The 24,919-nt window shown below is 43.4% G+C and overlaps 1 protein-coding gene across 1 annotated transcript in view; it reads left to right on the top strand.

The window, feature by feature from the left end:
- The first annotated feature begins 7,935 nt into the window (after window positions 1–7,935).
- AAK1 (AP2 associated kinase 1) overlaps window positions 7,936–24,919 on the top strand; it is a 117,794-nt gene continuing 100,810 nt past the window's right edge. The window contains exons 1-2 of the mRNA XM_060251881.1: window positions 7,936–8,283; window positions 8,575–8,964. Of these exons, the coding sequence (XP_060107864.1) occupies window positions 8,802–8,964 (163 nt within the window). The 5' untranslated portion in view covers window positions 7,936–8,283; window positions 8,575–8,801. The remainder of the gene's footprint in view (window positions 8,284–8,574; window positions 8,965–24,919) is intronic.

Below are 24,919 nucleotides of genomic sequence, written 5' to 3'. Positions count from 1 at the left end.
GTGGGTGTCAATGTGGCAAATGAAGTTCAACATACAAAAGAACAAAGTAATGTACATTGATGGGGTCCAAACTGGTGGTAACTGACCTGAAGAGAGATCTTGGAGTTGTAGAAGATAACTCACTGAAGATTTTGACTCAGTGTGTGACTACAATTTTTTTTTTAAAAAATGCAAATGTCTACAGCATTTCCCTGATTATTAGGAAGGGAATTGAAAACAAACCAGCCAGTAACATAATGCCCCTGTATAAATCTATGGTGTGACCTCATTTGGAATACTGTGCACAGTTTTCTGGTCACCATACCTAAAAAGATGTAGCACCCAAACAGATCTCAGGGGCAGAAAAGGGCACCCAAAATGATTAAGGAGATGGAACATCTTATATATGAAGAAAAGTTAAAGAAGTTAGGGCTTTTAACTTGGAGAAATGATGACTGAGAAGTGAGATGATAGAGGATTACAAAATTATGCATTGGATAGAGAAGGCGGAGAAACAAGTACTTTTCTCCCTTTCTCACAATACAGGAACTCATGGGCACTCAATTAAATTAATGAGCAGCAGGCTTGGAACAAATAAAGGAAGTACCTACTTTTTCACCCAAAGAGTAATTAATATGTGGAATTCACTATTGTAGGAAGTGGTGGCAGATGCTAGCACAGACAGCTTCAAAAGGCAATTGGATAAACATGGAGCAGAGGTCCATTGGTATAGTGGCACAGAGTGGTAAAGCTGCAGTACTGCAGTCAGAGCCCTCTACTCACAACCTGAGTTCGATCCCAGCAGAAACTGGTTCAGGTAGCCGGCTCCAGGTTGACTCAGACTTCCATCCTTCTGAGGTCGGTAAAATGAGTACTCAGCTTGCTGTGGGGGGAAGTGTAGATGACTGGGGAAGAGCCAGTTTGATGTAGTGGTTAAGTGTGCGGACTCTTATCTGGGAGAATCGAGTTTGATTCTCCACTCCTCCACTTGCACCTGCTAGCATGGCCTTGGGTCAGCCATAGCCCTGGCAGAGGTTGTCCTTGAAAGGGCAGCTGCTGTGAGAGCCCTCTCCAGCCCCACCCACCTCACAGGGTGTCTGTTGTGGGGGAGGAAGGTAAAGGAGATTGTGAGCTGCTCTGAGACTCTTTATTTTTATTTTATTTATTTTTATTTATTTAAGATTTATATCCCGCCCTTCCCACAAGTGGCTCAGGGCGGCTTCCAATAGTAGATCCATCAAAATTACACATATAAAGGGATCCATATTTAAAACAGATAAAACAGATAAAACAGATAAAACCCTAGTTATTAATACACACTCTAGTTATTAATACACACTCTTTGGAGTGGAGGGTGGGATATAAATCCAATATCTTCTTCTGCTTCCCAGCCCGTAAAAAGTCTGCCGTGAAAACATTGTGAAAGCAACGTCACCCCAGAATCGAAAACGACTGGTGCTTGCACAGGGGACTACCTTTACCTTTTTTTAATAGATGGAACACTATGCCTGGGGCAATGATGTCCTGTATCCTAGGGGGGCAACAGTTGGAGGGCTTCTGGAGTTTTGGCCCTGCTGATAAACCTCCTGATGGTACCTGGGTTTTGGCCACTGAGTGACACAGAGTGTTGTACTGGATGGGCCACTGGTCTCATCCAACATGGCTTCTCTCATGTTCTTATGTAATGGTCCTGATTGGTAGTCTTCTTCTGATGTATTTTTTAAAAAGTCTGACTGAATTCTTTTAGCAATCTATTCCTTAGGTTTTTAAAAATGTTGTCAACATATTTGTCTGACAAACAATTGCAAATATTATCCTTTTTGTTCTCCTTTGGCATGGCTTCCATTTTTTTCAAAGGAGATCTGCATGCCTTTTACAGGTGTACTTTCTATCTCAACTTCAGTTGCCATAGTTTTAAATAACTTCAAAGCATCCCAGAGAGATTTGGCTCTCTTAACTGTCCCTTTCAACTTCATTCTAACTAATCCTCTCAGTTTTTGAGCAGCTTCCTCTTTGAAAATCAAATGTGACCACACTGGATTTTTTGGGCAGCTTTCCACTTACTGATGTTGGATTTCATAGCATATGGGTGTTACCGTTCCCAGTTAGCTTGAAAATGCTTACATCTTGCATTGGGTCATGGGCATCTTGTAGATTAAGTCCAACAAAGTCATCTCTTCTCTTGGTCAGTTTCATGCCTAACAGTGTGATCCTAAGCAAAGCTACATGCTTCTGAATCCATCAAAGCCAGTAGGCTTTAGAAGGAGTACTTCTGTTTAGGATTACACTGTAACTGTTCCAAATTATAGTCATTCAGGGCAGTCTTAACGCATGGGCCTGATGGGAACTTGCCTGTAGGCCCCACAACCATAGGGGCCCCATACTAATCTGTGCATGATGCAGTACTAATAACCACGTATTGATAGTTTGTGAATACATGAATGAATAAACTTTTGATTTGTTTTTCAAGCCTTGTGTATTGTTCAAATGTTTATCATGTTGATTAGTTGTTGCTGCACAGCATGTTTTTAATGTTTCAACACCGATTTTGTTGGAAGTGCCAATAAAATAAATATATATATAATTTTATCGACCATTTACGTTTTTATTCCTGTGAGTAGTTGTCATAGGGGCCCAGTACTCTGCTTTGCCCGGGGCCCATAACGATGTTAAGACGGCCCTGCAATCATTTATTATATCTAGAAATGTTGTCACTTTGTCATGACCCCAACTACATTTACTCTAGCATTATGATTGTACATTTTCTGCTTTGGCTGCCTCTCTTCCCATAGTTGTTAGTCACATAAGCTAAATGAAACAAATAGGCTTAATTATATTATCCTCACATATTCCCTGGGTCTGCCTTGAGGACTTTAAGCAGCTTCCTAGGTTTGTGGAATCCTAATTTAGATTGGGACTATAGCACATGAGAAGACAGTCTCCCCCCAATACAATTTTCTTGACCTGAAATGGCCCAAGGGAAAATGAACACAGAGCCGACTGTTGAATGTAAGTTCCCCGATGGAGCAAATAGCTTCTGCCCACAGTCATCTCAGGTTGGGGAAACAGTAAAGGTGGAAACCCCCTCTCCCCCATGTGTTACAGTCCCAATTTGAATTAGGTCCCCACCTACCTGGGAAATGAGTTCCCAGCAAGGATTGCCAGGTGTAGATGATCAAAAGTCTTTGTGGTAGCTCATGAAACTAATGTAATGCTTAGCTACACTCTTAGAAATAAGTCCCACTGATTTCATTGAACTTTACTTCTTACTGAACATGCCCAGGATGATAGCCTCAGTGCAGACTGAAAGAGCAATCCCAAGCAAGTCTACTCAGAATCCTCATACATAGTATGAAACAAAAGCATTTAAAGTAAAGCTGAAAACATTGTGGGGTTTTAGTTTTAAGAATGTAGTTTGTAAAATTATTAACAGCATGGCAAAAAATGTTTTGCTTTTGCATAACACTTCTAGACCAATGAAATCTAATTTAGCAAGGCAGGGTTTTTTTCTGTTGCAAAGTAGAGTTTCTTGTTCAGAGGCACTGTAATTCTTAGTGCAACACAGTTCTACTTCTCTAAGCACATTGACAGTGGTTTACTCTGTTTAGGACAGCACTGTTTTGAATACCAGAAGCTGGAGACAAACAAGGCAGGAAAGACTGTCACTTTTATAGTGGCCTGTCCACTTCCTGGAGCCACCTGTCTGGCTTTGCTTGGGAATTTCTCCCAACTCCGCCCCAGTAACTATACTTCATTATATATGGATAGTCATATTTGCTTAAGTGTAGAAGTGAACACATATCGGACCTAGGAAGGTTTTTGACTGTTGGAGAGGAGTGGTGATGGTGCCAGACGTATTATTTAGTCTAATCTAGATAGGCAGGTGTGACGGTAACGAATGGGTTAACAAGAAAACTAAGGACGCATAGAGCCTGCATCAGATGACCTGAGGGTGGGGGCCAGAGTGCTCGGAACTCTCAGAGGAGATTGACAGCTAACGGCTGGGGGCAGTTAGTGTCAGACAGAGTCTGAGGGAGACTGCTGAAGAGAGCAGTTGGTCCGAGAAGGAGCTGAGACAGGAGCTGAGGAGGGTCTTCGAGAGAAGCAAAGCTCACTGTTCACTCTATAAAGACAGCCAAGGGGCTGTGTATGACTAAAGGAGAGTCACAGTAAAAGACCTGAGATGTCACAGACACAGAGACACTTCTCTTAAGAGCTAAAGAGGTGGCTGAGGGAAAGATGTGGGTCTAGAAGTCTGAAGGACTGGAAGAAGAGACACCAGTCGACTTAAGGGACTTGGCACATTATACCCAAGAGGCCAACCTAGAATAGTGTTGGAGAGTGAATTTGTATGATCTGTGAAATCTGAGAGACCTAAGTGAACTAGATATTATAAAGCCTGAACTACGAAGAAACTGTTAACTGCTTGAGATACAATATAGCCCATGTATATAATCTAGCTAGGCAGGTTTTACTATTGTCGGTCTCTCCCACTAAGAGCAAACTCAGACCTCCCTGCATAAATTACAACTCCAGGATATTCTTCTTTTAAAAAACTGAGGCAACCCTATCAACATCTATTAACTTGCTTAATTAAATAAAAGAGGAGAGGGGAGAAATGCATAACGTGAGTAGCAAGTGACGTTCCCTCTAAATTGGAGTCTTGTGAGCAAAAATTCTAATTTGTGAGTTACTGACAAAGCTTTGAGCTATTGGGTCTGGGTAAAAGTCGGATCTACACGGATCTTCATAAATTCATATGATTTTTACATTGAAATGAAATAAACCAATATTATTCTGTAGATCCTGTCTTAGACTATAGGCAGGGCCACAAAAATCATGCCTCCTTGAATTCGTGGCGCCTCAGCAGTGCAAAAACAGGGCTCCAAAGCACGGATCCTCATGAATTCATATGTTTTTTATGGTGAAATGAAATCAAACCACCATCATGTTATAAATCCTCTCTTAGACTATAAGTAGCACTGGAAAAATCATGCCTCCACGAATCTGTGGCACCACAGCACTGAAAAAACATGTTTCCAAACCACGGATCCTCATGATTTTGTTTTGAGCCACTCCAAGATCACCAACCAATCACATATCATGTCCATGGGCAGAGTTTGCACCACATAAATCATGGATCCATAGCTTCGCGGCTCCGCCAGGGACCAAAACATGATTATGAACCACGGATCCTCATGGATCCCCATGATTTCTGCTTCGGATCCCCCCAAGCCCTCCATCCAATCACATATCATGTCCATGGGCAGAGTTTGCACCAAAGAAATCAGATGCACGGCTTTGTGGCAGCACCAGAGACCAAAAACTTGGTTTTGAACCACGGATCCTCATGGATCCCCATGATTTTTGCCTTGGATCCCCTGAAACTCACCATCAAATTCTTATATCATGTCCCTGGGCATTGTTTGCACCACAGAAATTGTGGATCCATGGTTTCTGGGGTGCAAACTCTGCCCATGGACATGGTATGTAATTGGATGGTGGGCTTGGGGGATCCAAAGCAGAAATCATGTGGATCCATGAGGATCCGTGGATCAAAACCGAGTTTTTGGTCTCTAGTGCTGCCACGAAGCCATGTATCTATGATTTCTGTGGTGCAAACTCTACCCATGAACATGATATAAGAATTGATGGTGAGCTTGGGGGGATTCAAAGCAAAAATCATGGGATCCATGAGGATTCGTGGTCCAAAACCAAGTTTTTGTGCTATGGTGCTGCCACGAAGCCGTGGACCCACAATTTCTGTGGTGGAAACTCTGCCCATGGACATGATATGTGATTGGATGGTGATCTTGGGGTGGCCAAAAGCAAAAATCATGGGGATCCATGAGGATCTGTGGTTCAAAACCAAGCTTTTGGTCCATGGTGCTGCCACGAAGCCGTGGATCCATTTCTGTGGTGCAAACTCTGCCCATGGACATGATGTGCGATTGGATGGTGAGGTTGGGGGGATCCAAGGCAAAAATCATGGGAATCCATGAGGATGCATGGTCCAATACCAAGTTTTTGTTCCATGGTGCTACTGCAAAGCCATGGATCCATGATTTCTGTGGTGGAAACTCTGCCCATGAACATGATGTGTGATTGGATGGTTGACTTGAGGGGATCCAAAGCAGAAATCATGAGGATCCATGAGGATCCCTGGTCCAATATCAAGTTTTTAGTCCATGGTGCTGCCATGAAGCCATGGATCCATGATTTCTGTGGTGCAAACTCTGCCCATGGACATGATATGTGATTGGATGGTGAGGTTGCTGGGATCTAAGGCAAAAATCATGGGAATTCATGAGGATATGTGGTCCAAAACCAAGTTTTTGGTCCATGGTGCTGCCACAAAGCTGTGGATCCATGATTTTTGTGGTGGAAGCTTTGCCCATGGACATGATATGCGATTGGATGGTGAGGTTGGGGGGATCCAAGGCAAAAATCATGAGGATCCATGAGGATCTGTGGTTCAAAACCAATTTTTTGGTCCATGGTGCTACCACTAAGCCATGGATCCATGATTTCTCTGGTGCAAACTCTGCCCATGGACATGATATAAGAACTGACGGTGAGTTTGGGGGGATCCGAAGCAAAAATCATGAGGATCCATGAGGATCCGTGATTTGGAAACATGTTTTTCCACTGCTGTGGCGCCACAGATTCGTGGAGGCATAATTTTTCTGGTGCTGCGTATAGTCTAATAAAGGATGTACAGCGTGATGGTGGTTTGATTTCATTTCACCATAAAAATCATGAATTCATGAGGATCCATGATTTATGTGGTGCAAACTCTGCCCATAGACATGACATGTGATTGGTTGGTGATCTTGGGAGTGGCACAAAACAAAAATCATGAGGATCTGTGGTTTGGAAACATGTTTTTTCAGTGCTGTGGCACCACAGATTCGTGGAGGCATGATTTTTCTGGTGCTACTTATAGTCTAAGAGAGGATCTATAACATGATGGTGGTTTGATTTCATTTCACCATAAAAATCATATGAATTCATGAGGATCTGTGCTTTGGAGGCCTGTTTTTGCACTGCTGAGGCACCATGAATTCAAGGAGGCATGAGTTTTGTGGCCCTGCCTATAGTCTAAGACAGGATCTACAGAATAATACTGGTTTTATTTCATTTCAATGTAAAAATCATATGAATTCATGAAGATCCGTGTAGATCCGACTTTTACCCTTTTCCTGAGCGATTGCATAAATTAGTGTGCTCTGGGGTCATCCTTCCTGAGCTAAGACAAAAATGTGTGAGCTGGAAACTAAAAATCTGTGAGCTAACTCAGTTTACAGGGAACACTAATAGCAAGAGATCGTGAAACGCTATTGCTGAAGAGGCTCCTACTCCTTCCCAAGGAATCATAGCACGTTATTTTATTAAAACTGAGCTATTAATATCGATGGCAGATGAAAGAGGTTGGAATATTAGACCCCTTTCTAAACTAAAGCTATGCGTTCATCCTTTTTTAAAACTGAAGAAACTCCTCCCTGCCAATGCACTAGGCGCTGTATACAAAAATAAAAGTATGTTCATAATCCATGACTCACAGACTTCCTCCTCCCTCCGGCGCCCAAACTTTTCTGGGCACTGTAGTCCCGTGATGGGTTGAGCTTGCGGAAGAGTCCGCGGAGAGTGGAATGGACCTACGATTCCCAGAAAGCAGTGCGTCTGGAGCGTCTGTTGCCATTTAAAGAGGAAGGAAGTAAAAATAAAGCCCATTCTTTGATAGCTAAGGGGGCATACGATATCCCCCTCCCCGACCTCTTCGGGAATTGCTCCCACCCACCCATTGTAACGCGAACCTCCCTCTTCCCAAGGCCCAGGACGGGTCGGCAGGAAGAGGTTAAAGAGGGGCGGGGGTGAGAGATGGCCCCTCCCGCCCGGGCTGGAAGCTGGGACTTCCTGTGACAGTTCATTTCCTTGTTGGTCGGGGCTGGAGGAGGAGGAGCCTGGGCAGGGAATGGTCTCGCTCCTGCTCGCTCTCCTCCTCCCCTCCTCGCTCGCTCGCCCCCCCTCCCCGGCCCTGGGAGCTCGCCGCTTAAGTGGCAGCGTTACCTTGTCGCGATGTTGCAGGGCCGGGGCTGCAGCCGCGATGGTAACAGTGTGGCCAGGCCGGGCAGCTAGCTTGCGACTCGCAGGCTCTGGCGACGGCGGCTCCTGCTGCTTTCTTCGGGGATATTTCCCTCTCCCGCCCGCGCCTCAGCAGATGCTCCAGGAGTCCCTTTGCAAGCCTGCTCTGTCTCTTTATGCGAAGGGACCTTCATGGCTTTAGGAACGAGACGGGAAAAGGTACGGCCATGCCTTCGCCGCCCGCTTTTTCCACTCCTTTTTAAAATTATTTTTAAATTGACAGTTTCGTAGGGGAGGGTGAAGATGGGGGGTTGTGTTAGGTGGGGGTTTCTCTCTCTCTCTCTTTTTGGAGTAAGATGAGATTCTCCCTCGCCCTCGATCTGAGAAGAGATTTTGCCGTGTCTCTCTTCCAAAGGTGATGTTGCTGTACGATGACGGTGGTATCGGGACGTCGTTGAAGTAAATTATGGAAGCTTGTTGTTTTATCTCTCTCTCTTTTTTTCCCTGTAGGCGTGAATAAATATCAAGCTCTGCCTTCCAGGACTGGAAAAAGCGTTTGACCTTTAAGGATAAAAGCAGGATATTGCTGCAAAAGGATTATTATTTTTTTTGGCTTGGTTCAAGACTTGGAAGAATTGTGTAGTGTATGTGTATATGTATGTACATACATACATATAGATTTGAAGTGTCATACTTAACTTGCTAAACTAAGACTATAAGCAACACACTTGGAAGCAATGAAGAAGTTCTTTGACTCTCGCCGAGAGCAGGGGGGATCTGGTGCTGGTTCTGGTACCATTGGGGGAAGCAGCAGCAGCACCGGACCAGGCAGTGGATATATAGGCCGGGTTTTCAATATCGGAAGGCATCAGGTGACAGTTGATGAGGTTCTAGCTGAAGGTAAGATGATGCATTTGCTCCACCCTTCCTTCACGCCCTTTAATGCTTGCTCAGTTTAGTGAATGAGGTTCTTAACCTCTGCTCAGCTGTTCCTCCCCCTGCCTATTTCATTTTCTTCGGAAAAATGATGCTATGGAAAAGCCATGTTGCTTTGCTTATTGAAATGCTGGGATGCTTATTGAAATGGCCTACAGTCCTGCCTTTCATTGACACCCTCCCCCCCTTAAATTCTAATTTTGAGAAGTAGTCAGGCAACAAACTTAAACAAGAAACAGCTGCTCAGGTTAACGGCATCTCCCAGTACCTAAGTTGGAACACTTAAAAAAAATTTTTTTTGTACAGCAACAAAATTATGTAACAAGCTAGGCTGCACTGGTGCAAGTATTAATAGGGAGAGGCAGTTGATTTCCTTCTAGCTCTTCCACCCTGTTTTGAGTACTGTAAGGAGGTAATTGTGTATATAGAAGTACATTTCTTTTTCTTTGTAGTGCCTGTTATATAGCAGATGCAGAGCAAATTCCTGTAATGTGTGTTTGGTGTGGACCTCTGGGATTTGGGTTACATTTTAAAAAAAACAGCTGTATAACAGGGGTGGCCAACGGTAGCTCTCCATATGTTTTTTGCCTACAACTCCCATCAGCCCCAGCCAACATGGCCAATGGCTTGGGCTGATGGGAGTTGTAGGCAAAAAACATCTGGAGAGCTACCGTTGGCCACCCCTGCTGTATAATGTTCCTAAAGGGCCCCATAATCCAGACCCATAAAGTTTGCAGTGCTGAATGCCAATGGCCTTTTACTTCATGCTGAATTGGTGCAGTCTAGGCATGTGAAATCTTAAAATGTTAGTTAATGTCTGTGAATCCATTTGAAGTGGTGGGAGGAGAGAAAAAGGGAGGTCCCTTTTTCTCTCCTCCCACCACTTCAAATGGATTTTAAAATATATGTAACCTTATCCTTGACCTTCAAGTTCATGCTATTCTTTAGGCCTGTTCATGACTTAAGAGTTTGCAGCAGCCTCTGTTTGAAGAATGGAAAATGGAGAGTTTAGTGTTCATAATATATTGTGTAAGACCAAAATACCCAGAATGAGGGAATCTGGTTAGCAAAATTGGATGCAGGATACTTGCTTTGCCTCTTTATCCTTTTGCAAAGGTAATATTATGAAACTACCCACTTCAGTTTGCCAAAATGTGCGATTTACCAAAGTGGGTATTTATGTACAGAGGTTTTTGGGAAAAATTTGTCTCTGGATGTTTGCACAGTCAGGACTGGTTCCGACCTAGGGTAACCAAAATGCTGTTTGGTCATGCTGAATTGCCGCAGGCATTACACATAGTACAGAGAAAGTGGGCAGGAGGCCAGCCCTTATCATCTTTACCCAAAAAACCAAAGTTAATAAAAATTACCATCTCCTGTTGTGTGAGGCACTATTTGAGCCAAGCTGTATCAGGTGTCTGTCTTTGCTTATGCCAACCAGGCCCTATCTATGCAGAGATTCTGGGGCTAAGCTACAAAAATAGTCCTGCCTTCCTCTTGCTTACTACCACAGGAAACAGAAGACTTCCTTTGAAGATGATTTGAGTAACTTGCCAGCAGATTCTCCTGATGATGATGATGATGATGATGATGCAAGCTGGGAAGGAGCTCCTGCTAGTACTGGGAGATGCTGCTCCTAGAGAAGTCCTTCTTTATACCTTCAGTGGTACAATTTGTGCTGTGCTCTCTGGGACTCTCCTGGTCACAGAGTGGTATTGCAGGGGAGGAACTATGAATATTGGAATCATGCATGGTAGTATCCAGACCCATCTCTGTTTTGTTTGGAAGAGCAAGGGGCTGACAAAAAGGTCCACTTGCAGTTTCAAGACTGTCCTGGGGTCTGCAGAAGGAATTCCAGAGGGAATGAAAGGAAGAAAGAACAAGAACGGGGTCCCCTGAACAGTGTTCCTTCTAAGCTGAATTAGTGTGAGCTACCTCACAGTTTTTTAGCCTCTGGCTCACACATTTTTGTCTTGGCTCAGGAAAAATAGCCCCAGAGCAAACTATTTTATGCAGTAGCTCACAATTTTAATGCCAGTAGCTCACTGAGTAGAATTTTTTTCTCACAAGACTCCACAGCTTAGAGGGAGTATTGCCCCTCCTGACCCAAGGCTGTCTCAGAGCTCTCTCAGAGCTCTAGTGGGGTGACAGTCCTCCCTTGGAGAGACCAGTTTCCAGCAAAACTATGGTTCCTTGCCTTGTGTGTTATAAGAGTTTTTATACAACGTAATGTTAGTTGTGATTCAGTCATTCTGCTGTTTGGAGACTGGGATGCATATTTTACAGGGCCATTCTAATCAGTTTACCCTTTTAACTCTATTGACTTCAATTGGTTTAGATGGGTGTAACTCTGTTTAGGATTGCACCATTATTGGCTCTTGCTGGGCCATCCTTTTTTAGGGGCTGTCTGTGTGCGAATGCAAAGAGGGAGGAGGAAGCAAAACAGTGATGGAAAGAGGAGCTTGGTGGTTTTCCTTTATAACCAAAAGTGAAAGGGTATTTTTTAAAAAAGACTTTCAAGCGCCGTATGTTTGATAAGACAAGTGACAACAATATACTCGCCACTTGACAGTCTGTATTCTATTGGAGCTGGGTCCATGTGTGAGCATTCTGTATAAACTACAGGAGCAGGAGGTATGACACGCTGTGTCTTGAGTCCCTATCTGTAATGGGCTTCTGCCCGCTGGTCCCCAAAGAACCAGGTGGTTACAAAGGAAATGCATATATGGCATTTCCAACTTACAATACTAGTTTTGTTGCAAACATTCCATATATTTCATTTATTTGCTTTGTAGTTTGCCTTTCTTATTGAGACTCAAGGTAGATTACACAGTGTAAGTCAACACTGTCAATAGAATGAAGCACCTAATAAGTAATGTAATAGGACTAAGATTATAGATATTGCAAGGCAAAGCATAAAGTATTAGACATGGTATGTTAATGCAGAAAATGGTATTACATTAAGTATAAAACAATGCAGTGAGAGTTGGATAATACATACAGCAAATTATTTCAGTCATCCTGACAGCAGTCCGTAAGGTAGGGTGAGATCCAAAATGGAGACTTCAAAATTTACACTCTACTAACTAGGCCCAATCAGAAACAACCTTGTGTCTAAGCTTGCCTGTACGAAAGAGTCTTGCTTCAAATCTAGCTCAGGCTTTGGGCCTGTAAAAGAACGCTTTGTATTTGTTCTCTTAGATTCTCTTTTGCGTACCTTACTTGAGCATGTTGGATGGGTTACTCAGGAGAGTGCTTTTAGCAGACATATGCTGATGATGGGGCATGGGCTGAGGGAGGAGCTGATCTGTAAGTAGGTTTCCAGGGCTCCTGCTGTAGTGTGGAACCTCCTGGCAAGCCCAACCATTACCTGCTGGCACATGCGATGCCAGAGGGAGGAAAATAGGGGTGCAAGCTGGCATTGCATTAGTTTGTTGATGTAACTTCCAGCAAAACCCAAAAGTGATGTAATGACTGGGGAGTGCTTTAAGATTTGCAAAAAACTTTATAGTTTAACCACAGAACATTTGCAAATCCTAGAGTCCTTCTCCATATTATGACTAGGGTTGTCAGGTCTAGAGATGTGAAGGCCCGGAAAAAAACACGGAAAAATTTGGGGAAATAACATTTTTTTTCTCCGTTTTTTTCCTGAACCCTTCCCCCCCCCCCCCCGAAAAATTGAAAAAAGAAAAGAAAAAATTTATTATGGAATGTTTTGTTTTAACATGAATAAAATATTTTAAGACAAGGTGTTCAAATAGTAAACAGTTCAGGAGATTGTTGCTGCATTTGTTACGATTACAAATAAACATTATTTAAAAAGTAAATTCTGTTTGTAGTAATTGTGTGGATACACTATATTTTTAATAAGCTAGTTGTGATAATTTCATGCGAAGTAAAATTATCTCATAGTCATATTTTATGTTTCTAAGGTAACAGAATGACGTTCAATCTGGAAAAGAAGTGCTAATGTAGCATTTTTTTCAATTTTTCCGAAAATTTCTGTTTCCCCCCGAAAAATATCACAAAAAAACCTGGGTTTTTTTCCAAGCTTCAAAATTTCTGGAAAGTTTACATCTCTAGTCAGGTCCCCCTGGCAACTGGTGGGGGTGGGATAGGGATTTACAGGTTAGTGGGAGCCAGGGCTTTTTTGTAGCAGGAACTCTTTTGCATATTAGGCCACACGCTGCTAATGCAGCCAGTCCTCCTAGAGCTTACAGTAGGCTCTGTACTAAGAGCCTGTAAGCTCTTGGAGGGTTGGCTACATCAGGGGGGTGTAGCCTAATATGCAAAGGAGTTCCTGCTACAAAAAAAGCCCTGGTGGGAGCCCTCATTGGAGATTCACTGATGTCATTTCTAGCCACGTGGGATGCAACTTCAGTGTGTTGGGACGCTGCTGATGTCCCCGTATTTGGTACTATGTCCCCTCCTGTTGGCCAGCTGAGCGTAATGGGAAGCACTTGCTGGGGGCAAGGGATTCTTCATCCCCAGCTGGGGCCTGGCAACCCTGATCAAGACATCACTTCCAGTTTATGCTGGAAGTGACATTAGCATGCATGTCCCTGCCCTCCCAAATGCTCCCCGGGTTTGCAAGCTGTGGTGTGGGAACCCTCTCTGTAAGGAATGGGGATACTGGCTTGCTTCCAAGGATTGCAATAAGAGCGAACGAGATGCTTAAAGAATGAAAGGGAGGCTAGGAGTAGGGTTAGTGCTGTAAGACATGGTGTTGCTGCAGTTGGGCTGAAGGGTTATTGCCCTTTGAGAAAAATGGGTTTGTTGGGGAAAATAACACCAGGCCACATGGCGCATAAATGCACTTCTGATAACAAATATCATTCCAGATCTATGTGCTGGCAAAATAATTTTGTGAAAGGCTAGCATGTTACAACTGGCACTATATATCTCAAATTAAGTTGTTTGTTATATTTTGCCACTACAACCCTGTTTTCCCCTTAAATTGTAGTGGAAGGTTTGAAACTATGCTTTAGATAGATATTGACTTGGAGGTCTAGGCTTGTGACCTTGTTCTTCTAAACTGAAGCCCAGGTGATCAACCTTGTCTCAGCTGTACTACTTCAGATGTAGTTGGGGAATGTTCTGCTGTAGGTTTGGCTGAGTCGCCCATCGTGCATGGCAGAGAAGGGAATCTGCACTTTGGTCTCCAAGTCTTAATTCAGGGGTGGTCAAACTGTGGCTCAGGAGCCATGTGGCTCTTTCATGCATATTGTGTGGCTCTTGAAGTCACCACTGCCCCATCAGCTGGCCTGGAGAAGGCACTTGTCTCTTTAAATTAAGCCAAGCTAGCTGGTGGCTTGGAGAATGCATTTAGTTAAAGTTATTTTCTTCCCCCCTCGCCCTCCTCCCATCTGTTTGCTTTCCTTCCTGTCTTGTGGCTCTCCAACATTTGATGATCATGTCTTGCGACTCTCAAACATCTGACGTTTATTCTGTGTAACCCTTTCATTAAGCAAGTTTGGCCACCTCTGTCCTAGTTCAGCACTGGAACCACTGCACAACACTAGATCATATTTTCTCCTTTGCTTTCTTGTATTCTGAGGGAAGAAATGCCCCCACTCATTGGGGAGCATTCCATTATGAGAGGCTCCATTTGCAGTAACTATGCCCCTGATGGCTGGCAGCTTTGAATGGGTGAATTAATGCCATAGAAAATTATTGATTGAGTTGCCATTGCAGTGATCAATCTGCAGAGTCTCATTCACATTGAATGCAACTCAGTTACTGATGAACAGCAACATTAGCTAAGGTTTGAAGGCTGGGGAGGGGAGAGTTGATGTCTTCCACTGGGCTTCTCTCATCCTTTCCAGGTGTTTCATATGGCAGAGTTCTGGTTTTGAGTATATGTATCTGCCTGATGTTGAGATCACTGGACAGACTAGGGACTGTTCTGTTGAGTGGGTGGGTGGTACACCAGGCTTCTTGCTTAGAATTGTTCTCAGACTTGTTAAAGGTTGCTGGCTTTTAGGAATTTTAAGCAGCCTTCAGCATGCACCTTGATGTGCAGGGCCTAGTGCTTTGTCTGTCATGACAGCTATGAGATTGTTCCACTACTCATATTGGGCTGCTGACTACTCATGCAGTGGGACCTTGTTCTGGTCTTCTGTAGGGTTGAAGTTCAATGATTTGGTGAAAGATGTTCCTTTGGTCCACTTGCCATGGACTTGCCATTATCTTGTTACATATGTCTCTCAGTCTTCCAGGGATGGGAAGATGATAATGATGATGATTTTGGATTTATATCACACCTTCACTATGAAACTCAGAGCAGTTCACAATCTCCTTTATCTTCCTCCCCCACAACAGACACCCTGTGAGGTAGGTGAGGCTGAGAGAGCTCTCACAGAAGCTGCCCTTTCAAGGATAACTCTGTGAGAGCTATGACTTACTCAAGGCCATTCCAGCAGCTGCAAGTGAAGGAGTGGGGAATCAAACCCAGTTCTCCCAGATAATAGTTCACGCACTTAACCACAACACCAAACTGGTTCTCTCACTACATCAAACAAGGGAGGGTGGGGGAACATCTACAAAGATTATCCGCCTACCTGGGCTCATAGTTCTGAATGATTGTTGATAACTCCCTAGTAGTCATCATCTGGAATCCCTGTTAAAAGCCTTAGTAGGTCTCTGGAACTTGAATGAACCAAGAAATCGATACAATCACTTCTAAGTGCCCTCATCCATCTCACAGCACTCAGCTCAAAGGTTTATTGAGGTGTTGCAGTGAACTAGTGGGCAACTAGAACGCAAGTATTGAAAAACTCAGGACAAATGTGACTAAATGTAGCCCAGAGGCCCCTCAGCGGCAATGACGGCTGTGGAGCTGGCTCTCTACCACAGTTGGTCTGCACAAAGCAGTCCATCTGAGCTGTTCTGAGTGGTTAGTTCTGCTTCTGATATAGACTTGGATCATTTGATCGCTTACTGTGACACCTTTGTAAGGCTTTTACTGATAAAAATCACTCAGCTGGCTTGAGTTCCATTAGTTCAATCTCAAAACGTTATTGGAGACATCTAATCTCAATTGCTTGGATGAATTTCAGTTATTGTTACCTGAGGACAGGTGTGAGCTGCTTGGAGGAGTTTGGCCTCAGCTCCTCAGTGGTAACACTTCCTTGTTTTTAGCTTACTGCTAGCCAGGGAGGGATTGTCCAGATGAGACTCGGAGTCAGTACATGCTTCTTAGCAAAAGAGAGGAATGCCAGCTGCCTTGAAGGTTGTGGAACCCTTCTTGAAGAAGCCATCTTTGGACCCAAGAACCCCAGCTAATAGATCCTCTTTTGGAGCCAGTGATATCTGGTCAATGCTATTTCTGTCTCGTTTTTCACCTGGGTTTGGGACAGGAACTGCCTTGGTTTTCCAGGTTAATGAATTATGCTGTGTGGGAATGTGTTCCTTCTGATTCTCTTAGCAGTTTTCAGTATTTGAACAGTCTTTCTGGGCAAGGTTGATGGAGAGAGTTTTTGAGGGGTGGTTCTCCACCTATGTGGCTGATTGGTGCACCTGCTGCTACCTTTTGTAAAATGTTTTAGGGTCGTAGAATTCTTGTTGTGGAGTCCTGCAGAAGTTATGTCAATATGAAACTGCTGGGAGAGATCACTGAGTGATATATGGAGCAAAGTATCATCAATATGTGTATTCATTTCTGGACTCAGTCAGTGCTGGGTGTTAACCAGTGAAGTCTTGAGTAGCCTGGGACGGTTTGCCCCCATATATACATGCTTGTCCTTTGAGATCTTTGTATTAGGTAGTGTTCCAATTGCTTGCACTGTGTAAGGTGAGATGGCTAGTGCCAGGGCCTTCTAGGTGGTGACACCTATATTGATTTGTACCGATATGTATGTATGAATGCATACTTTGATGCAAGATTTTTGTCTGTGTTTTTTTTACCACTGTTACCTGATGATTACCAAACTCTTCTATTGCAGCTTTTAAAGCTGTTTCTGTAGACTTTGTTCTAGTATTAAGTTGTCTATGTGATGTAGGTCATTGTTGTTTATAGATCTGTCACAAACCACCTTGAAAACCATTTTGGTTGAAAGATGTAGGCTAGAAGAACTTTAAACAGACATGCATATGTGAACCAGCCCTTCATGACTGCAGTGTCTGATGATGACTCACACATGTGTGGGTCTTGCTGTAGCTACTTTAGACCATAGAAAGAACTTTTTCAGTGCCTAAAAAAAAAGGTAGTCCCCTGTGCAAGCACCAGTCGTTTTCGACTCTGGGGTGACGTTGCTTTCACAACGTTTTCACAGCAGACAGATGCATTGCCTAGTATCACTCAATTCAGTACTTGAGTCCATTTGTAGATTGAGCTGCCAGTGATCAGGTGCTGTATATGATGAACTTGTATCTGAGCAACTCTTTACAACTCCTCCTAGTTTTAGGAGAAATTTGGGCCACAGCAGAAATGACATGGGATCAGAGGGCAACAGGAAGGCTGATGGGAAAAGTTCCAATGCTGGAATCAAGCAGATACTTCCATGTATGAATGGGATCCCCGGTTCATTCCCCAACTTATCTGTTTAACGGGTCTCAGGGCAGAGTTGGGGAGAGCTCTGAATAGATGGGAAAACAGTCTGATTCTATGTGGCTTTATAGTTTACAAGTTACACTTATGCTTTGCGTGCAAACAATCCCAGTCAACTCTCCGTAAGATCTCGGGTATCAAGGCAGGGAGTGGTTTTTCTTTGCCTGAGATCATGGAGCTGCTGACAGTCAGCATAGACAATCCTGGGCTAGATTAACCTTTGGGCCTAATTTGGCATGAGGCATACTCAAAATAGGCCTTAGGCTTGAGAATGAGAGCTTCAGAGAGAGAGTGTATTGTAAGCATCTATGGAAGATCAAGAACCAGATGAGCTCAAGGGAGGCAACACTCATCAGAAGTACAGGCAAATGGTGGGGAGAATTGTTGCCCAGCTTCCCAGAAGCCTGACCATGCATTTCTGGCTCGTGAGTATCTGTGATGACGGAAAAAAATAGTGTAGAAATTAGGAAACATTTATAGAAATTAGGAAACACTTATTTTAGGAAACGAATATCACAGCATACAAAATAAAGTATATATTTGGATAGAAACAGACTCCTACAGTCTCAGTAGGAATTATACTTCCAGCATGTTTGCTTATCAAGCTAAACTATACAGTGTTGAAAAGTCTGAACTCTGATGTATTAAACACATTATATAATATGAATTGTTGTCAAAATTATTCACAATTAAACATATCCTTTAAAATGTTGTATTTGTATGTAATGCACATAGGTGCTATAATTGTTCAACATGGTAGATGGTTTTACATTTCTTTCATGTTACACATTTTGAGTGAGTTCAGTTGTATCTTAAATAGCATTTCATTCATTTCCCCAAAAGAAGATGGTTTGTAGAATTTTTTTTAATGTTTCCATAGGAAAAAACTGGTGGTGGTGGTGGGAAGAATCCCTTTCTCCCTGATTTTTTTTTCCACTTCCCTCTAGGCCTTCACATTGTTTAACATGCCCTGCATTGAATTTGGGGTCCAAAATACATGGAGGACAGGTCTGTGACTTTTGAGTAGACTTGCATTTCATCATACGCACAGTGGAGGTGGGATGGGGATGCAGTTTAAAGTACAGAAGGAGTGGGTGGACAGCAGATGCTCAACATATAGAAGTTCCTAGATAAAAAAGATCTCAAGTGACAGGTATATGGAAGAACCTGGGCAGCTGTGCTGGAAGAACCAAAGGTCTCTTAGATTAAAGAGCTTCTTTTCTGTTTTGAGTTGTGGTCCCAGCTGCTAGTTAAGGTGAGTGATTAAGGGCCAGCCATCTGAAACATTGCAGCATAAAGGGAGATGTTGTGGATTAGAAGTAAGAAAAGGCTTACAGCCTGTTCTGAATGGATGGAGCTCTTCTTCCCTTGCAAGGCCAGTCTTGTGTTTCAGGGATGCTCTTTGAATCCCTGAACAATTAGGTGGTGAAGATAGCCAGTAGGGTATTCTTCTTTCTGCCAGCTGAAATTGGTTCTCCAACTGCAGCTCTTCCTGGAAAAAGCAGACCTGACCACTGTCATATGTGCCTAAATAGCATCCTGGTTGGATTAACCCAGTGCTTTTTATGTGAAAGTGCATGTATAATGTGTAACTATGGTTAAACAATGTAGGTGGGTAATGTGATTGTATGCTCCCTTCTCCATCTTCTCCGTTTCAGGACTCCCCCTTCCCACAGCAGTTAGCCTTACCAGAATTTCAGTGTTACATCCATATCAAAGTTAACTATGATTAAAAACTAAAGATGGTTCCTCCTTAACTAGGAGCCAAAACCAGTTTCATACCTTGGCTTAAGCTGGAACCACGTAACCCAGGATAGTCAGATCTTGGAAACTAAGCAGGGTTGGTCTTAGTTAGTATTTGGCCCAGATACCTCCTAGGAATACCAGAGTCACATCGTAGAGGCAGGCCACTTCTGGATGTCTCTTGCCTTGAAAGCCCCACAGGGTCCACATAAATTGGCTGCAACTGGATGGCTTAAAAAAAAAAGTGCTCCAGAAAGAGACAGGTAGAGAGAGCATCTCATGGTCAGATCCTGATTACTTCATCAGGGAACATTGTGCATATACCCTTTCCCAATGCATGAGATTTTAGTGGTTCAGACAATTGAGGGTAGGGCATTTTCCTGTACACATCTGTTTGTGAGGGTTTTTTTCCAGCTGAATTGCACTTCTGCGACATGTGGCACCTTCCCTGTGGCTCTTCTTTGACATTTTATATGCTGTTTCTCATGGTTTCGATGGAGAGAATTCAGGTCTGTGGTCTGGAGTTCATGGGTTGTGTTTACTGTACGCCAGAGTACAGTGTTCATCCGGGCAGATATCTTACAGAACTTCTCTAGGAGATGCTCACTGGAAGAAAGTGAGGGCAGAGCATTAGATTGTGCAGGGAGGCATCAGGCAGTCTCTGTGTGGGTGAGCAGTTTGCCCTTGCAGGAACTTGTGATTATTTTGATACCTTATTTCTTGCAGTGCAGAGTTTAGGAAATTATTGCCCTATTAGATCAGGTTCCTACCGTGTAGGAAATGTTTAATAGGCAGCGTAGAAACAGATCAGTTCCTTGCCTTGCAGGCTTCCAAATTCTGTAAACTCCTCTTCTGGTATAGATGTGCTGGGACTTATACCTGCAATGTTAGCTGTTGAAGTAGCAGGGTTCAGGGCTGTGAAACTTTTAAAATTTATTTGAGGACAGCTTTCAGCTTTTAGGTGAACTGATAGTATTTGCAGGTACAGTCTAGGAATTTTTACCACACAAGCCCTATCTAAAAGAATGAGAACTATGCAAGAGTACTGAATGTTTTCCCCAGACATGCCTCTGCCCCACAAGGTATGTCCTTCAAATGAGCCCTGATGTTTTGCTCACTGAGTTGTAAAACTTGCCTTTCTGTATATGAAGAAAACACATTTATTTTAATTTAACTAAAACACTTCCAGGCCACCACCTTTCCTCAGCTCAAGGCAGCATGTATAAAAACACAGTATACAATGGCAATTTATGAAATATGAAAAACCATTAAATGTTCTGGCTCTGCTGGGAACAGGTGGAGGCCAGTGTTTCTGGTTGTCTTCTAACGAATGGCATGTGTTTTAAAGAGGGGAGAAATGTGCCTGCCAACATGACTTGCAACTTCATGATGCTGCTGCTGAGTTCATATGACTGGCCAAAGTTATTAACAAGATATTTCACACATTACTCAGTGAGAGATATGAATTTTGCTACCCAGTGTATGTCAATAGTATCTCCTGTTCACAAATCCCTGTTTGTTAGGCCAGTACTGTTTTGGGGTGTATGCTAAAAAATCTAATGAGGAAACCTTGAAGATAATCAATATGGAGACTGTGTGAAGGTTGGGAGGGGTTGAAGATTTTGAAAACAGAAATCACCCAGCCTGTACTACCAATAGCAAATGTTTTCAGTTTGGTGCAAACATGGCTTTAGATACAGATGGGGTTCTTTCTCATTAGCCTGCCTTTGATCTGTAACTTAATTTGCACAGAGCAGGCCAGCCTTCAGAGCTGCTCTTAGACAATGCCAAATAAATAAAACATATGGATGACTGTAGGCTTGGAGAGCTAGAACTGAAGGCTTAACTACCCTGAAGACTAGTTGGAGTTGAATTTCTGCTGTTTGTTATGCAGTTCCCCTAGATTCCAAAGATGGACATCTTTGTTAATCACTTGGTAATGAAAGGTTGCAAATTGCAGGTTAGATTACATGTAGAGTAGAAACTGGTTCCCAGGTGCGTGGCTGCAAACACTTGAGTTTCTGGAGGTGTGGATTGTGTTGCAGAGTTCTGTTTGATCCTCCCAAAATGTTAATAAAGATGTATGGCCTGCAAACCAGCCCCTTTAAGCCAAGAGAGTCTTTAAAAATGCAAGCGGGATCTAGTCTTGTAACAAAACTTGGAAATACTAAATATGGTCAGACAGGGATCTGTGATCTGTTATTCAGCGTGGGTCATGGGAGGGAATGACTGGGACTTCAGGTGTGTTGGATCAACATGGAAGCTGCTTCGTAGCAATAGGCCAGAGTAGGTCAGGTGATGCTCCCTGATCCCTGTAAAAGTTTCCAAGCCTGGGCTTGCTTACTCACTCATCAGACCAACTCTGTGCCTGTACTATGGAGTACTTGTGATGGGGGAGCTTTTGCTGTTCTCTGATGTTTTTCCTCATCCTGCTTGATATGTGGACCTCTGTCAGAACTACCCCCTAAGTTTAGCATGTCCCTCTGTGTTTCTGTATATCTATTCAGTGTGGTTAGTGTATAGCCCCAAAATAACTTCATTGTCCAAGGGCGATTATTTTGCCTTGCAGTATACTTTTTCAAACACTGAGTTCAGTTTATGTATGTGTGGGTTAAGTGCTATGGTGACTCTATAAATTAATGACCTCTAAAACATCGTGTCAATAACAGCCATTTTCAGGTCTTGCAAACTGAAGGCCATGGCTTCCTTGATTGAGTCAATGTAGCTTACGTTGGGTCTCCTCTTGTCCTGCTGCCTTCAGCTTTTCCTAGCATTATTGCCTTTTTTCAGTGCCTCTCTTCTCATCATGTGACCAGAGTACAATAGCCTCAGTTTAACCATTTGGGCTTCTAGGAAGAGCTTGATTCAATTTAGAACCCAATTATTTGACTTTTTGGCAGTCTGTAGTATCCAGTATCCATAAAACTCTCCTCCCAACAAATGAATCAAGTATTTGAAGAAGTGAGCAGTGACTCATGGAAACTCATATCCTGCCACAAATTTTGTTAGTTTTTAAGGTGCTACTGGGCTCTTGCTCTTTTCTACATCTTTTTTCACTGTCCAACTTTCATGCCCATACATAGTAATGAGGAATGCTGTGGTATGAAGCACCTTGCTCTTGGACACCGGCAACACATCCTTACCCATAAGAAACTTTTCTAGATCTTTCATGGCTACCCCTTTCCAGTCTCAGCCTCCTTTTGATTGAGCCAAAGAATAGAAAATATTTTAAGAGTTTCAGTTTCTTCATTATCCTTATGTGATACATTTGCTTAAAAAGCCAACAATGAAATGCTATACAAACCTTTAAATGAAACATAACTTGACGCTGAGTTCTACAATCTGAAAGGTGAAGTGGTAGGGAAGCATGCAAGCTTGTGATTCAACAGGAATAGAATGTATTAAATGTTTCCATTGTATTCATGTGTGATCCAATCTGTAGATATCTAAATCTGTGGGTCAGGGTCACATGGACTATAAACTGATAGTTCTGCAAACTTGGAGGGGCTCTCAGGTTTGCAGAAAAATCTGAACTTTTTTTTTTTAATGCACTGAAGAGGTCTCAAGCCATCCTGGGTTTGGTAACAGGAGGGGGAAGGCTGGGGTACCCACCAGGAGTCTCATGGACCCCCAGTTTGTAGTGTATAATAGAGGGTAACTGTAGCATCTCTCTCTCCCTGGTAGGGCTCCTGGAGGCATCTGTTTTTGGCTACTTTTGGAAAGAGGACGCTAGACTAGATGTAACTTTGATCTGATCTAGCAGGGCTACTGTTACATTCATCATATTGTTGTGCTGGCTTTCTACAGGGATTTGATTGGTTGGTTCAGAGCCCTGCTAGGTCCTCCCAGTTTCTGATAATTCCAGTTTTAATCAAGGTATCCTGAGCTAACACTTGTTGACAAAAAGTCTTGCTTTGCCAGGAGTGTGGAGAGACCTTGCTGTGAGCAAAATAGATTAATCGTCTAACTAAAGAATAAGACAGCTTCTTATATTTAGCCTATTTTATCTGAACATAGAGAGGAATTGACAAAACAGTTATGTACTGGCTTGCAGGCTCTGAACGTCATATGTTGGGGTCAGGCAAGGTGGGGTTGTTCAGTCCAAGGTCAGGATTCCAGAAATCAGGTGAAGTAGAGTTGTTCAGTTCAAGGTCAGAGTTCCAGAAGTCACGCAAGGCAGAGTCAGTGGCTTAGTGCCTTATTGTATGTGTTGTGTCCACACCTAATAGCCTCTCTTGGTTGGTTTTATAGCCATATACCTAAGGGCTAGACCTGCAGCCAGCTGCTCAGAAGCAGTCCTGCAACTACTCATCTTTGTCTTTGTTATCAGCAAGCAGTAGGAATTGGGCAAGGAGATGTGCACTTTATCTTGCCTGTAGTCCTGTTCTCAGCCTCAATCAATGGGGCTCTAGGGGTGTAGGTGATACTGGTGGGCTGGGAACGATCAACTGAAGTTCACCTGCTGAACCAGGGCTAGAGGGTGTCAGTGGCTCTGCGCCAGCTGTTGGCTGTGAATCCTGACAAGCCTGCAGCTAATTTTTCTGCTGGTCAGCTTCTGATGACTTAAGGTTGGTTACATGGGGCTCCTGTTCTCCTGAGGAGTCCTTGCTATCTCTGAGCCCTGGCTGACTCATGGCAAGAACTCTTCCTTTGGGTCATTTCATCAGCTTTTATATTAAGTTGCCAGTCTGTTCATAATAGTTATCCCTAAATGGAAAGACATCTGGGTTGGTCTCATCCACCTTTTCTCCAAAACCTGTGGCCGCTTTGAGGGTAACTTATTGGCCGTTTTCCCACTAGCGTTTGCTCCGTCGTAGCGCCCCATTTACCTCCGGATCTTCTCTTGGATTTCCCACATGCTGCTCCGGCGCTGCGGTTTGCTCCGGCGCTACAGGGATTTTACGCCGGAGTATGTTTTCCAGCATGTTGCCGGAGTTTCCGAAAAGCTCCGGATCCACTCCGGATCCACTCAGCGGAGTTTGCTGTGGGAAATCCATCCACGCCGGATCGACTGCTTTGTGGGCGTCACCCTCCCCCTTTTCCGTCCTCCCACCCCATCCACCCTCTTGGCCAATCATCACCCTTTCGCGGCGCTTCCCCGAAGTGCCGGCGCGTCCATTTTTTTTTTAAAAAAAGCATCTCAGTTTTGCGTAATAGCGATATTACGAAATAACAACCCCTCCCGGAATAGCCTCGTTTGCAGTTTTTTTTTGCAATGTTGCGCTGTCTCTCCGCTGTTACACCATTTCAACAGTGGATGCATTAATGTTTTTTTATTTTTTTCTTACTTCACTAAACCGGTCATTACGAGTGATGTTTCGTTACTTCGTAGTTGCGTTACAAATAACACATTTCGGCGGATACGTGATTATTGATAATATGCATTATTATTGGTAGGGTGTTAGGTTTGCGAGACTCTGATGGGTGCTATGGCGAGGGTCTCGCGAGAATTGCGGACGATACATTATAGTTGAGGGTGTTGGGTCTCGCGAGAATTGCAGCTGCGGAGCTAGAATCAGGGAATCGCCCACATCATGCTGCCGATGCTAGTGGCCAATCATGAGGCGAGAAGCAGCTGTCGTCACAATTTGCAGGAGCCGAACAGAACACTGGGAGGAAGAAGGGACA

Source organism: Heteronotia binoei, chromosome 12 (genome assembly GCF_032191835.1).
Source record: "Heteronotia binoei isolate CCM8104 ecotype False Entrance Well chromosome 12, APGP_CSIRO_Hbin_v1, whole genome shotgun sequence".
In the NCBI taxonomy this organism is placed as follows: domain Eukaryota; kingdom Metazoa; phylum Chordata; class Lepidosauria; order Squamata; family Gekkonidae; genus Heteronotia; species Heteronotia binoei.
This window is presented reverse-complemented; position numbering and strand designations above follow the sequence as displayed.